This window comes from Lutra lutra, chromosome 18, assembly GCF_902655055.1.
Source record: "Lutra lutra chromosome 18, mLutLut1.2, whole genome shotgun sequence".
NCBI classification, from domain to species: Eukaryota; Metazoa; Chordata; class Mammalia; order Carnivora; family Mustelidae; genus Lutra; species Lutra lutra.
The window spans coordinates 23,984,054-24,000,464 of record NC_062295.1 but is presented as its reverse complement, the minus strand read 5'-3'; the positions used below and the strand labels follow the sequence as shown (position 1 = coordinate 24,000,464).

General features: G+C 38.5%; 1 protein-coding gene across 4 annotated transcripts in view; it reads right to left on the bottom strand.

Moving 5' to 3' along the window:
• Positions 1 to 5,264, bottom strand: part of ITGAM (integrin subunit alpha M) — a 50,400-nt gene extending 45,136 nt beyond the window's left edge. For 3 of the 4 annotated variants that reach the window (XM_047714412.1, XM_047714408.1, XM_047714409.1), the window contains exons 1-2: positions 5,087 to 5,263; positions 3,634 to 3,742 (exon numbers count right to left, since the gene is read on the bottom strand). In XM_047714412.1, coding sequence (XP_047570368.1) covers positions 3,634 to 3,742; positions 5,087 to 5,114 — 137 coding nt within the window. In that variant the 5' untranslated portion in view covers positions 5,115 to 5,263. Of the gene's footprint in view, positions 1 to 3,633; positions 3,743 to 5,086 lie in introns of all 4 variants that reach the window. The other variant, XM_047714411.1, reaches the window with a different exon arrangement.
• Positions 5,265 to 16,411: the final 11,147 nt, after the last annotated feature.

The window sequence follows — 16,411 nt, the reverse complement described above, 5'->3', positions numbered from 1 at the left end:
TGAGCCCCATGCTGGATGTAGAGATTACTTACAAATAAAACCTTAAAAAAAAAAAAAGAGGGCGCCTGGGTGGCTCAGTGGGTTAAGCCACTGCCTTCGGCTCAGGTCATGATCTCAGGGTCCTGGGATCGAGTCCCGCATCGGGCTCTCTGCTCAGCGGGGAGCCTGCTTCCCTCTCTCTCTCTCTCTCTGCCTGCCTCTCTGTCTGCTTGTGATCTCTCTCTGTCAAATAAATAAATAAAATCTTAAAAAAAAAAAGAAGTTATGGTACATATATACAAAGGAATATTACTCAACCAAAATAAAGAATGAAATCTTGCCATTTGCAATGACATGGATGAGTTAGAGAGTATTATGCTAAGTGAAATAAGTCAATCAGAGAAAGACAAATACCGTAAGACTTCACTTATATGTGGAATTTAAGAAAACAAACTAAGGAACACAAAAAAGAAAAGGAGAGAGGCAAACCAAGAAACAGACTCAACTATAGAGAACAAACTGATGGTGACTAAAAGGGAGAAGGATTGGGGATGGATTAAATAAGTGATGGGGATTAAGGAGTGCCATTTGTAATGAGCACTAGGCATTGTATGGAAGTGTTGAGTCACTGTATTGTACACCTGAAACTAATATGCCACTGTATGTTAACCACCTAGAATTTAAATTAAAACCTTTTAAATTTTTTCTGTATGTGCAAATGGCAACAGACACATGGAAAAAAAAAAGCGTTCTACATCACTGGGCATCAGGGAAATATAAATCACAAAGAGATACTACTTCATACCAGTCAGAATGGCTGAAACTAACAAGTCAGAAAACAACAAATGTTGGTGAGGATATGGAGAAAAGGGAACTCTCTTACACTGTTGGTGGGAATGCAACCTGGTATGGCCACTCTGGAAAACCATATAGAGGTTAAAAATAGAGCTACCCTATGACCCAGCAATTGCACTACTAAGTATTTACCCCAAGATACAAACATAGTAATCTGACAGGGAACTTGCACCCCAATATTTATAGCAGCAATGTCCACAATAGCTAAACTATGGAAAAAGCCCAGATGCCCATCAACAGATGAATGAATAAAGAAGATGCAGTATAAATATACAATGGATTATCAGTCAGCCATCAAAAAAGATGAAATCTTACCTTTTACATCGATGTGGATGGAACTGGAGGGTATTATGCTGAGAAAAATAAGCCAATCAAAGAAAGACAACTATCATATGGTTTCACTCATATATGGAATATGATAAATAGTGCAGAGGATCATAGAAAAGGGAGGGAAAACTTAATGGGAAGAAATCAGAGATGGAGACAAACCACAAGAGACTCTTAATCTTAGGAAACAAATAGGATTCCTAGAAGGGAAGTGGGTGGGGAGATGGGGTAACTGGGTGATGGGCATTAAGGAGGGCACATCATGTGATGAGCATTGGGTATTATATGCAACTGATGAATTACTAAACTCTACATCTGAAACTAATTATGTTGGCTAACTGAAGTTAAATAAAAATTTTCTGTACATGATAAACTACCACAAGCAATCAAAGGACAAACAACAAACTGGGCAGAGGGAGATTAGCAACTCATGCCACAGACTACTTTCCTCAATAGTTAGAGCTCCTACAAACCAATTAAGGAAGAAAAAACAACAGAAAAATGGGCAACAAATAAGAAAAAGGTGTTCACAGAAAAGGAAATCTATCTCTCATTTAAACATAAGTGCAATCTAAAACTAAATTGAGATACCATATCTCACCTATTCAATTTGCAAAGATCAATTAAGTTTGATAACACACTGGGCTGGCAAATGGGTGGGGAAGAAGGTGTTTCAATAAATTTCTGGTGTGAATGAAAATTGTTGCCACCTCCATAAAGAGTAATCTGGAAAAACCTATTAACATTACACATGCATATGTATCCTTTGATCCTAGAATCCTAGTTCTGGAAACTTACTTCCAAACATACTTGCACATGTGCAAAATGACAGCACTTTTCACATCACAGAAGTCTGGAAACAATCTAATGTCGATTAAGAAGACAAGGGGAGATGGAGAGGAGAAGGAAGTTGAGGGAAATTGGAAGAGGAAGTGAACCATGAGAGACTATGGACTCTGAAAAACAATCTGAGGATTTTGAAGGGGACGGGGGTGGGAGGTTGGGGGAACCAGGTGGTGGGGACTAGAGAGGGCACGGATTGCATGGAGCACTGGGTGTGGTGCAAAAAAATGAATACTGTTATGCTGAAAAGAAATAAAAATAAATAAATAAATAAATAGAGAGATTTAAGTGTAATATCAATGTAAATTATAATACATCAAAATAATAGATTATGAAGCAAGCATAAAAAAGAAAGAGTAAGATAAATAAATCTTTCTAAAAAATGGGGTGCCTGGGTGGCGCTGTTGGTTAAGAATCTGACTCTTGGTTTCAGCTTAGGCCATGACCTCAGGATCATGAGATCAAGCCCCACGCACTCTACATAGAGTCTGTTTAAGATTCTCTCTTCCTCTCCCTTTGCCCCTCACCCATGCTTGCTCGCACGCGCTCACTCTTTCTCTCTAACAAATAAATCTTAAAAAAAAGGGACGCCTGGGTGGCTCAGTTGGTTAAGCGGCTGCCTTCAGCTCAGGTCATGATCCCAGCATCCTGGGATCGAGTCCCACATCCGGCTCCTTGCTCAGCGGGGAGCCTGCTTCTCCCTCTGCCTCTGCCTACCACTCTGTCTGCCTGTGCTCATGCTCTCTCTCTCTAACAAATAAATAAATAAAATCTTTAAAAAAAAAATCTTAAAAAAAAAAAGAAGAATGAGTAAAGTCTTTATACATTTATCAGGTAAAATCACCAAGCTCTTTTAAGAAAAAAAAAATTCAGAGTTCAGTATAGAGCAGAGCCCAGGAAACTTTTTCTGGAAAGGTACTATTATTTCCATAAATATTATTTCATATAGGCAAATATTCTAGGCTTTGCAGACCATATACTCTCTTTTGAAGACTCTTGATTCATTTTAAATCCAAAGCAACCATAAACAATGAATGGCAAGTTGGGATGAAGGTTGTGTCAATAAAATTTTTTCACAAAAATAGGCAGCAGGCTGCAGTTTGAGTATAACATGCTACAAATTGTGTGTGGTATGGGGGTTAGGGAAATGTGGAGGCACACACAGCATAGAACCTCTATGGAAGAACCCACAAGAAACCATTTACCAGGGACCCTCCTGAGTAGGGAATGGGGGAAAGGAGTATGTGCTGAGAAGACTTTACTATTACATTCTATCTTTCAAATGTAGAACTCTGTAACTGTATTTCTGATACAAAAATAAATAAATCAAGAAAAAAATAAATGAAATTGTGGGGTTTTTTTCAGGCATGTATTTTTTTTAAAGATTTTATTTATTTATTTGACAGAGATCACAAGTAGGCAGAGAGGCAGGCAGAGAGAGAGAGAGAGAAAGGAGGAAGCAGGCTCCCCGCTGAGCAGAGAGCCGGATGCGGGGCTCGATCCCAGGACCCTGAGATCGTGACCTGAGCTGAAGGCAGAGGCTTTAACCCACTGAGCCACCCCGGCGCCCCAGGCATATATGTTTTAAAGAGAATAAGTATAAGACAGACCTCCACCTGCAGTCCTTACCGGGATCCCTCAAGCTGGACCACACTGTGCCCAAAACTCCTTGCATTCTCTTGGAAGATCGCTGCTTTTTCAATCTCCAGATTGAACCCATCACATAGTAAGACCAAGGCTAGAGGAAGGACAAGCGGTGAGGATCAGGCAGGGATAAGAAGATAAGAAAGCAACTTACCCTCCTGCTCCATGCATCTACCGGCTGAAACTCACCCAAACCCAGCATAGAAATGTCTGTCTCCCAAGTCCAGCTCTATTAGCCTGAGGCAGAGGTTGGCACACTTTTTCTATAAAGGGCCAGATATTTTAGGTTTTGTGGCCCAATAAAACAAGAGAGAAAATGCATTCCATACATTTTTCAATAAGGAAATACAAAATATAATAATTGAGTACTGATTAGGGGTGCCTGGCTGGCTCGATCAGTAGAGCCTATGACTCTTGATCTCAGGTTTGTGCGTTCAACCCCTATGTTGTGTGTAGAGATTGCTTAATAAAATCTTTTCAAAAAATGTACTAATGAGACAAATGGAATTCTTTGGGGAAGATAACATCTCTGGGATTCAAAGTTAGTATTCCCTATCATAAATAGATTATAAATGCTCATTTGAGGGGTGTCTGAGTGACTCAGAGGGATGAGCAACCAACTCTTGATCTCAGCTCGGGTCTTGATCTCAGGGTCCTGAATTCAAGCACCACATTGAGCTCAATGCTGGATGTAGAGCCTACTTGAGAAAATTCCTAAATAAAAATAAATAAATGCTCATCTGAGACCTATGGCTCACAAGTGGCTTAAAAACAGGTGGGAGGAAGCCTCCCTGAATCCCCACAAGCCCCAGTTGCTGATTCCTGATAGTTGAACGGGGTGCATTCAGGCGGTCTCTATCTCCACCCTGTGCTCCCACCTACTGATTTGCCCAACAATCAAGTTCCTAAAGACTCTCAATTAGGTAATTTCCTTCCTGTGCAATTATCAAGCACTTTTTTTCCCTTTGGTTCATTCTCTACAAATTCTCTACAAAGCATGGGCATAAAAGGAAACAAAACTGAAAAATTTTGGCCAGCCACTCAACATTTACACCTGGATTCTTGGAAAACAGAACTCTGGACAAAGTGAAGGTGATAAGATGGAATCCAAGAAAAAAACACTCAGAATCCAATAGGCGTTGTGCACCCTTGGGCATATCATTCCACCTCTCTGGGGCCTCAGTTTCCTGATCTGTAAAGTGAAGGGGACAGCCAAACCCCATTGCATAGTCCATGAATTTAATTATTCATCCAAGCTTCTCTGGGTATCTTGATCTGGTTCTACTCTCGGCTTCTTTTTGAATCCCTTATCTTTCCCCAAACCCTCTTTATATTCCCTCAGGCTATTTCCTACATATTCTGTGCCGCCTCTCTCCACTCAGACTCATAAAACCCCTCCTTACCCTGAGTCCCCCTCCCCCTGAAGTCCCTGGTGTACCTGTTAACAGAAGGACTCCGTGAGTCATAGCTGGAGGGAGCAGGAACTGCGGGGCTGCACATACCACTGAGCCACTTCAAGAAAGCCACCAAGCACAGGAAGAACAGAAAAGGAGAAGCTTGAGGCAGAAGTCTGGTAGCAATTCAAAGGAAGAGGGCGGAGGCTCAGGGAGCACACCATCCCTGCTTAACATTTTCCTGGGGCTGCAAACAGCCTGTGCTCCCTTCCTAACCAGATTTCCTGGCCCAAACCATCAAGTTCATTGTCCCAAGTGATGTGGGAAACAAAGGCAGAAGAAAAAATTATTAAATTTCCTTATTAAGTACAGCCCATTGACAAGTCCTTGAAACATTCCTCTAGGGACTCAACTGCCTCGATGTTAATACTTTCTTAAGGGCAAAAGGCAATGCTAGCCTGACCCCATCACCCCAGGATCCCGTAAGTCTACTTTAACTATAAAAATTCCTTTGGAAACCTCCTTTATCTCTAAAACCCCCAAGATACGTTTTGTCAATCATTCCTCAAGCATATGGCCCACCGATATAATCTGAAGGGTCTCATAACTAAGATTTTATTAGACAGTAACAAATGATCAGCTATTAGTTGAGGGGTACTCTCTGGAGTAGCCTTAATTCTTTGGTACTCCCAACCTGCCTGCCATTATGCTCAGGAAGAAGAGGCTCCAGAGGCAGAAAGAGCCCTCAGGCAACCACTTGCAGGCAATGACAGCTAGAAATCTGGCCAGTTTGCATGAGAATGTTAAATACCGATGGCGTGTGAGGAGAGAAACTACAATGTCTGCTACAAATACTCAAATGTTTTTTTCTTAGCACTTATCATTACATGAAATTATATATTGATTTGGGGTTTTTTATTGTCTAACCCCCAACTAGACTATATAAGCTCCCTGAGAGCAGAAATTCTTATGTATCTTGCTCATCACTCTATTTCCAGTGCACAGGACAGTGGCTGGCTCATAGAAAAGATTCATAATAAAAATTAATTGAATCAGAATGAAAATTTCAGAAAGATAGCAGAGGAGGGAGTATCAGGAATCCTTCTCCCTACCTAGACGGCAATTGTACTGGCAGAACGTGTCTTATGTGACTATATAGGAATTCTGGAGTCTATTCAGAGACTAGTGGCAAATTTCAGTCTATTTCAGTTCCCAGCACTACAGCAGCTATGAATCCCCCATCTCCCACAGGTGGAAGGAAACTGTGCTTGTGTTCCAGGAGCAGCTTGCATGCAGCTTGCAGGAGTGTTCTGATTGCTGATTGCCCCTTCTGATCTCAGAAGTTCAGACACAGCCAGGCAACCATGTTGGACCCCACCCATTTGTGCAAGCACTTCCATCTCTGGCAGAATCAACTTCCAGGAGATTTAATGGGCTGGTGCCTTTTTCTCCTCCATTTTTCTCCTTTTCCACTTTTGGGAACCAGAGTAACACATGCTTTTCAAAAACTAGGACATTTGGGATGCCTGAGTGGCTCAGTCAGTTAAGTGTCTGCCTTCAATTCAGGTCATGATCTCTGGGTCCTGGGTTGGAGTCCCACATCAGGCTCCTTGCTCAGCGGGGAGCCTGCTTCCCCTTCTCCCTTTGCCTGCCACTCCCCCCACTTATGCTCTGTCTCTCTCTGTGACAAATAAATAAATAAAATCTTTTAAAAAAAAAAAAGAACTAGGACATTCAAAAGCAACTGCTAATCCCTATCAAAATACCACCAACTTTTTTCAAAGAAATGAAACAAATAATCCTAAAATTTATATGGAACCAGAAAATAGCCAGAGGGATGTTGAAAAAGAAAACCACAACTGGGGGCATCACAATTCCAGACTTCAAGCTCTATTACAAAGCTGTAATCATCAAGACCGTATGGCACAAAAAAAGACACATAAATGGAACAGAATAGATAGCCCAGAAATGGACCCTCAACTCTATGGCCAATTAATATTTGACAAAAGCAGGAAGAATATCCAATGGAAAAGATAGTCTCTTCAACAAATGGTGTTGGGAAAATTAGACAGCTACATGCAGAAGAATGAAACTGGACCGTTTCCTTATACCACACACAAAAATAGACTCCAAATAGATGAAAAACCTCAATGTGAGACAGGAATCCATCAAAATCCTTGAGGAGAACATAGTCAGCAAACTCTTCAACCTCAGCCACAACAACTTCTTCCTAGGAACATTGCCAAAGGCAAAGGAAGCAAGGGCAAAAATGAACTATTGGGATTCATCAACACAAAAAGCTTTTGAAATAAGTGAACCAGAGAAAGACAATTATCATATGATCTTTCTGATATGAGGAATTTGAGAGGCAAGGTGCAGGGGTCATGGGGCATAGAGAGGGAAAAAAAAAAAAACAAGGTGGGACTAGGGAGGGAGACAAACCATGAGACTCTTAATCTCAGGAAACAAATTGGGCATTGTTGGGGGTTGGGGAGGAGGGACAGGGTGGCTGGGTTATGGATATTTGGGATGGTATGTGCTATGGTGAGTGTTGTGAATTGTGTAATACTGATGATTCACAGACCAGTACACCTGAAGCAAATACATTATGTTTATTTTTAAAAATCAAAAAAAAAAAAAAAACTTCTGTACAGCAAAGGAAACAGTCAACAAAACCAAAAGACAACCAACAGAATGGGAAATGACATATCAGATAAAGGGCTGGTATCCAAAATCTATAAAGAACTTATCAAACTCAACACCCAAAGAATAAATAATCCAATCAAGAAATGGGCAGAAGATATGAACAGACATTTCTACAAAGAAGGCATCTAAATGACCAACAGATACATGAAAAAGTGCTCCACATCACTCGGCATCAGGGAAATACAAATCAAAACCACAGCAAGATACCATCTCACACCAGTCAGAATGGCTAAAATTAACAAGTCAGGAAATGACAGGTGATGTCAAGGATGCAGAGAAAGGGGAACCCTCCTACACTGTTGGTGGGAATGCAAGTGGTGCAGCCACTCTGGAAAATAGTATGAAGATTCCTCAAAAAATTGAAAATAGAGCTACCCTATAACCCAGGAATTGCACTACTGGGTATTAATCCCAAAGATACAAATGTAGTAATATGAAGGAGCACCTGCACCCCAATGTTTATAGCAGCAATATCCAGAATAACCAAACTATTGAAAGACCCAATATGTCCATCAACAGATGAATGGATAAAGATATGAGATATATATACAATAGAATATTATGCAGCCATCAAAAAATATCTTGCCATTTGCAATGATGTGGATGGAACTAGAGAGTATTAGGCTACATGAAGTAAGCCAAGCAGAGAAAGACAATTATCATATGAGCTCACTGATATGAGGAATTTGAGAAACAAGACAGAGGCTCATAGGGGATGGGAGGGAAAAATGATACAAAGTGAAACCAGAGAGAGAGACAAACCATAAGCAACTCTTAATCTCAGGAAACAAACAGGGTTGCTGGAGGGGAGGAGGGTGGGAAGGATAGGGTGGCTGGGTGATGGACATTGGGGAGGGTATGTGCTATGGTGAATGCTGTGAATTGTGTAAGACTGAAGAATCACAGACCAGTATCCCTAAAACAAAGTTTTAATTTCAAAAACTAAGAAATAACAAAATCTTTTTAAAAAAAAACAACTGCTACAGAAAAGAGTTTAGAAAGTCTCTATAATTGCCCTAAGAAGACCTTAATAACTCAAGCTCATCCCTGGCACAGAGATAACCTATAACAATGAGAGAGAAAGAGAGAGAACAAACCCCTGAGGAAAGGAAATAATCTGACTTCCAGAGTTACTATATTGTTAGAAAGTATGGCCCATTCAAAGGGAAAAAACAAAAACTATTCCAGAGAAAGACCAGATAGTAGACCTACTAGATAAAACTTTAAAACAACTGTCTTAAAGTTGCCCAAATAACTAAAGGAAAACATAAAGAAAAAAAATATGAAAATGAAAATATCAATAAAAAGAAAACCAAAATAAAAAATAACCTAAAAAGAAACCAAAAAATTCTAAAGCCAAAAACCACAGTAACTAAAGTGTAAAATTCACCAAAAGGATACAAAGCAGGTTTGAGCAGACAGAAACATGAATCAGCAAACTTAAAGGTAGGACAATAACCTGAAGTTATTGAGTCTAAGAAACAGAAAGAAAAAAAAAATTAAAGAAAAGTGAAAAGAGCCTACAGGACCTGTGGAACATCATTAAGCAGACCAATATAAACATTGTGGGAGTTCTAGAAGAGAAAGAGAATCAGAGAGATTATTTGAAGTAATAATAACTGAAAAATTCCCAGCTTTTTTGAAGGACCTGAGTATATATATATATTACGAAAGTTCAATAAAATCCAAGTCGAATGAATTCAAAGAGACCCATACAAAATATATTATAATCAAACTATCAAAAACTAAAGACAAGAGAGTCTGAAAGCAGCAAAAGAGAAGTGAATCATCACATAGAAGGTATATTAAATAAGATTTCAGCTGATTTCTCATCAAAAACTTTGGAGGCCAGAAGGCAATGGGCTGAAAGAAAAAAATTGTAAGCCAAGAATTTTATATCCCACAAAACTGTCCTTCAAAAGTGAAGGAGAAATCAAGACATTCTCAGGTTAACAAAAGCTGAAGGAGCTCATTACCACTAGACCTATCCAGAAAGAAATACTAAGGGTAGTCCTGATGGGTGCCTGGGTGGCTCAGTGGGTTGGGCCGCTGCCTTCGGCTCAGGTCATGATCTCAGGGTCCTGGGATCGAGTCCTGCGTCGGGCTCTCTGCTCAGCAGGGAGCCTGCTTCCCTCTCTCTCTCTCTCTGCCTGCCTCTCCGTCTGCTTGTGATCTCTCTCTGTCAAATAAATAAATAAAATCTTTTTTAAAAAATAATAAAATAAATAAAGGTAGTCCTGCAATTTGAAATGAAAGGACACTAGACAACAGCTTGAAGTCATATGAATAAATAAAGATCTCAGTAAAGAGGAATACCTGCAATTAGAAACACTAGTATTATTATAAAAAGGTTGCATTATAGGTGCCTGGGTGGCGCAGTCAGTTAAGTGGCTACCTTCAAGCTCAGGTCATGATCCTGGCGTCCTGGGATCAAGCCCCACATTGGGCTCCCCAATCAGTGGAGAGTCTATTTCTCCCTCTCCCTCTGCCTACTGCTCTGCCTATGTGTGATCTCTCTGTCAAAAAAATAAATAAAATCTTTTAAAATAATAATAATAAGGTTGCATTATGACTTTTTTGGTTTTCTATAGGATTTAGGAGATTACTACACTTTGTAAACCATTAGTCTAAAGACTAGTATTACTATAGCTTTGGTTTGTATGCCACATTTTGTTTTCTACATATTTGAAGAAACTAATGCATATTTTTAAACAACTGTTAGCCTATGTTTTTGGTCACACAATGTATAAAGATGTAAATTAGTGATGTAAGTAAGCAAAATGGCATGCTGATGGAGCTGTAAGGGAGCAGAGTTAGTATATTCTTGAAGTGAAGCTATAAATTCAAATTAGAGGGGTGCCTGGGTGGCTCAGTGGGTTAAAGCCTCTGCTTTCAGCTCAGGTCATAATCCCAGGGTCCTGGGATTGAGCCCCACATTGGGCTTTCTGCTCAGCAGGAAGCTTGCTTCCCCTTCTCTCTCTCTGCCTGCCTGTCAAATAAACAAATAAAATCTTTTAAAAAATAATAATAAATAAATTCAAATTAGAATGTTATAACTTGGGGTGCCTGGGTGGCTCAGTGGGTTAAAGCCTCTGCCTTCGGCTCGGGTCATGATCTCAGGGTCCTGGGATCGAGCCCCACATCGGGCTCTCTGCTCAGCAGGAAGCTTGCTTCCCCTTCTCTCTCTCTGCCTGCCTGTCTGTCAAATAAACAAAATCTTTTAAAAAATAATAATAAATAAATTCAAATTAGAATGTTATAACTTGGGGTGCCTGGGTGGCTCAGTGGGTTAAAGCCTCTGCCTTCGGCTCAGGTCATGATCTCAGGGTCCTGGGATCGAGCCCCACATCGGGCTCTCTGCTCAGCGGGGAGCCTGCTTCCTCCTATCTCTCTGCCTGCTACTCTGCCTACTTGTGACCTCCGTCTCTCAAATAAATTTTAAAAATCTTTAAAAAATGTTTAGAAAAAATGTTATAACTTTAGGATGTTAAATGTAATCTTTTGGTAACCAAAAAAATAACTACACAATATACACAAATGGAAATGAGAATGGAATTGAAATGTTTCACTGAAAAAAATCAACTTTATAAACACAAAAAAAGGTGATTAAGAAAGTTTTAAGACATAAAGAAAATAAACTGCAACATGACAGAAGTAAGTCCCTCCTTATCAGTAATTATTCTGAATGTAAATGGATTACCCCCTACAAAAGACAAGGATTGGCAGAATGAATTTAAAAACCATAATTCAACTATAAGCTGTATGCTCTCTATAAGAGACTCACTTTAGGTAGAAAGACACAAACAAATTGAAAGTAAGCAGATGGAAAAAGATACTTGCAAATAGTAACCAGGAAAGAGCAAGGGTAACTATATTATCATCAGACAAAATCTTTTTTTTTAAGATTTTATTTATTTATTTGACAGAGAGAGAAAGATCACAAGTACACAGAGATGCAGGCAGAGAGAGTGGGGAAACAGGCTCCCTGCTGAGCAGAGAGCCGGATGTGGGGCTTGATCCCAGGATCCTGAGATCATGACGTGAGCCTAAGGCAGAGGATTAACCCACTGAGCCACCCAGGTGCCCCCATCAGACAAAATCTTAAAAAAAATTTGAGAGCTAGCGAGAGAGCCCATCCACATGCATGAGCAGACGGTGGGGGAATGGGGCAGAAAGAGAGGGAGAGAATATCAAGAAGATTCTCAGTGAGCACAGAGCCCAACTTGGGGCTCAATTTCACAACCCTGAGCTCATGACCTGAGTCGAAATCAAGAGTTAGACACTTAACCCAACTGAGCCACCCAAGTTAAATTTTAAATCAAAAAGTTTACACATTATGCTGAGTGAAATAAGCCAAGCAGAGAGTCAATTATCATATGGTTTCACTTATTTGTGGAGCATAACAAATAGCATGGAGGACAAGGGGAGATGGAGAGGAGAAGTGAGCTGAGGGAAATTGGAAGGGGAGGTGAACCATGAGAGACTATGGACTCTGAAAAACAATCTGAGGGTTTTGAAGGGGCAGGGGGTGGGAGGTTGGGGGAACCAGGTGGTGGGTATTAGAGAGGGCACGGATTGCATGGAGCACTGGGTGTGGTGCAAAAACAATGAATACTGTTATGCTGAAAAGAAATAAAAAATTTTTTTAAAAAGTTTACACAAAGGGTAAAGAAAGACATTATATGTTAATAAAAGTTTCAATACAGCAAGAAAATATAGCAATTATAACCATTTACACACCTAATAACAGACCATCAGAATATGGTCTATGAAGAAAAAAATTGACAGAATTTAAGGGACAAACAGACCATCCTATAATAATACTTGGGAGACTTCAATACTCTGTTCTCAATAATGGGTAGAATAACCAGACAGAAGATAAGTAAGGACATAGAGGAATTGAACAACAAAATATGCCAAATAGATTGAGACATACAGAACAATTTACCCCACAGGAACAGAATAAACATTCTTCTCAAGTTCATATTGGATGTTCTCTAAGACAGACTTTATGTTATGCAAAAAATTAAGTCTCAATAGATTTTTTTATTAAGTAAGCACTATGCCTAACATGAGGCTTGAACTCACAACCCCAACATCAAGAGTTGCATGCTCCACCAAGTGATCCAGCCAGGTGCCCCAAGTCTCAATACATTTTAAAAGATAGATATCATACAAAGTACCTTTTCCAACCATGGTAGGATAAAGTTAGAATCAACAATACAAGGAAAACTGGAAAATTCACAGATTTGTGAAAATTAAGCAATGTACTCTTTTTTTCAATATTTTATTTATTTATGTGACAGAGAGGAAGAGGGGGAGACCAAGCAGGGGGAGCAGCAGAGGCAGAAGGAGAAGCAGTCTCCCTGCTGTGCATGCATGCTCTCTGCCTGATGCATGGCTCAATCCCAGGACCCCAGGATCATAACCTGAGCCAAAGGCAGACACTTAACCAACTGAGCCACACAGGTACCCTAAGCAACATACTCTCAAAGATCAATGGGCTAAAGAAGAAATTACAAGGGAAATTTTTTAAATATTTAGAGATGAATAAAGTAAAACCACAACATACAAAACTTAAAATGGGATGCAGTAAAAGCAGTGCTAAGGGGAAATTTATAGTCATAAACACACTAAAATAAAAGGAAGATCTCAAATCAGCATCCTAACTTTTAAGAACAATTTAAGAAACTAGAAATTCAGATGGATTTTCCATCCAGACTATGGATTTCTGTGTCAGTAAGGATAAATCAGGTTTTGCTGCAGTAACAATCAACACCAAAATCTCAGTGCCTGATATAATAGAAGTTTATTTCTTTTTTTAACATTTTTTAAAGATTATATTATTTATTTATTTGTCAGAGAGAGAGAGAGAGCAAATGCACAAGCAGGCAGAGTGGCAGGCAGACATGGAGAGAGAAACAAACTCCCTGCTGAGCAAGGAGCCTGATGCAGGACTCCATCCCAGGACCCTGGGATCATAACCTGAGCCAAAGGCATCGGCTTAACCAACTGAGCCACCCAGGCATCCCAGAAGTTTATTTCTTATTTGTCCAAAATTTACTCCAGGAAAGAGAGATTCTCTCAAGAAGTTATATTTCATGTGTTATCTCAGAAATCCAGGCAGGGAAGTGGAATTGTCTCCTGTACCTGGAAATAGAAGAAAAAAATAGTGACCAGTAGTGATGGCTATCATAGAATCCTAACTATGAAATCTTCAAAACTTGAAATAATTTGAGTGAACCAGTGTTCTTTTTTTTAAGATTTTTTATTTGTTTATTTGACAGACAGAAATCACAAGTAGGCAGAGAGACAGGTAGAGGGTGGGGAAAGCAAGCTCCCTGCTGAGCAGAGAGCCCAATGTGGGGCTCCATCCCAGGATGCTGGGATCATGACCTAAGCCAAAGGCAGAAACCCACTGAGCCATCCAGGCACCCGAGTGAACCAGTGTTCTTAACACCAAATAAAACTAAATAGAAAATAAAGCAAATTGCTGGGGGATTCAAAAGCAAACACGACCACCATTTACCTAGCACTTTACAAGTCACTTTCACAGACATAATCTCTTCTGACACTCATGTTCAAACTGCAAGTTAGATGCTGTTATCAACTATAACTGGGATTTCTCTTGGGCAGATCTTTTTATGTTTAATATAGATTATTATTACCAGCCTTTCCTGTGACTTAAGAAATCTCCAAAGTTAGAAAAAACATTTTCTACTGATATGTTATCCAGTATTTGTTTTACTTACATCATTTAATTCCTGACTTGCTGCAATGTTTTATTTTTTATTTTTTATTTTGTGTGTATGTGGTGTGAAATAGGGAGTCCAATTTCATTTTTGTCCAAATGAACAAATAATTTCCCAGTTCCATTTATTGAAAAGATTTTAAAACAAGCTTTTTTTTTTTTTTTTTTTGATGGAGAGAGAGAGAAAGAGAGATCACAAGTAGGCAGAGAGGCAGGCAGAGAGGGGCGGGGAGCAGGCTCCCTGCTGAGCAGAGAGCCCCATGCGGGGCTGGATCCCAGGACCCTGAGATCATGACCTGAGCTGAAGGCAGAGGGTTAACCCACTGAGCCACCCAGGCGCCCCTAAAACAAGCTTTTAGAAGGAAATTTTACTTCTCTATATTTATTTGGGGTTTTTTGTGTATTTTTTTAGGCATTCATCTGTTCTCTATGCAAGTCAATATAAAGCAAGATTCCAGTATTACATAGCATCACCAATGCAATTATTTTCTCTTTCAGTTTGAGTAAATCTGGCACAGCTAGGAAACCACTTCAAATAATTGTTCTGACCATTTTGTTGACTCCCCAAGAGCAAAAAATATGGGCAGGAATAACATCCAGTCATAACTCTTTCCTGCACAAGGCATGTTCAGTGGTCAAAAAGTCATCATTTGCAGCAAGTATGAAAATCCAAGACCATTAAGTAACTTGTTAGAACTAATCTTATTCAGCAAGATGAACATTTACATGTTCATATATAATCTAATCTATTCCTTGTTCAGCTAAGGTTGACTAATCTTCTAATGAGAAAATACAACAGGAAAACGCCATCCATAACATTGAAAAGTTGCAAAATACATAAGCATAAATCTAATATGAAATATGGAAAAACTGTATTTTTTTAACTATTGGGCTTTCCTCAAGGACATCAAAGAATAGGGAGACAAGCCATATTCTTAGATGACAAGGCTTAACACTATAAATACATCAGTTCTCTAGCAAAGAAATCAGTAATTCAGTATGATCTCACCCAACAGAATTATTATTGAATTTGAATTTTTTATTTTTATTATTTTTATTATTTATTATTTATTTTATTATTTATTTATTATTTTCTTTATTTATATTTATATATTTATACTATAAATATATATTTATATTATATATATTTTATATGTTATATATCTTTATTTATTTATTTATTATTTGTTTTTATTTATTATTTATTTATTATTTGTTTATTTATCATTATTTATTTTTTATTTTTTATTATTATTTATTATATTATTATTATTATTGAATTCTAAATTTTATCTGGAAGTGGGGTGCCTGGGTGGTTCAATCAGTTAAGCATCTGCCTTCAGCTCAGGTCATGGTCCTGGAGTCCTGGGATGGAGCCCTGCATTGGAGTCCTTGCTTAGCAGGGAGTCTGCTTCTCCCTTTCCCTCTGCTGTTCCACCTACTTGTGTGTTCACTCTCTCTCTGCCAAAAAATAAATAAAATCTTTTTTAAAAATCATAATTATATAATACCATCATAATCATAATTATATAAATAAATTAAATAAAATAAATATATTTTATATATTTTTATATATTATATATAAATAATATATTTTATATAATATAATAAATAAATACCATCAAAAATCATAATTATATAATACCACCCACATATATATATAGATATATCTAGAGAGAGAGACAGGAAAAAAATGTGAGAAGAAAGAAAAATATAATCGTGGTATCTTCTGCTTGATGGTATTATAGTGTACAATGAAAAACAATTCCTTCTACTTTTCTGATTTTCAGAAATTTATACAATAAATGTGCATTGTTTTAAAATGAAATAAATAAATAAGTTTTTAGAAAATAAAACTCACCTGGAAGAGAAAACACATAGAAATAGCTTAGAAAACTATGAAGCATACCTT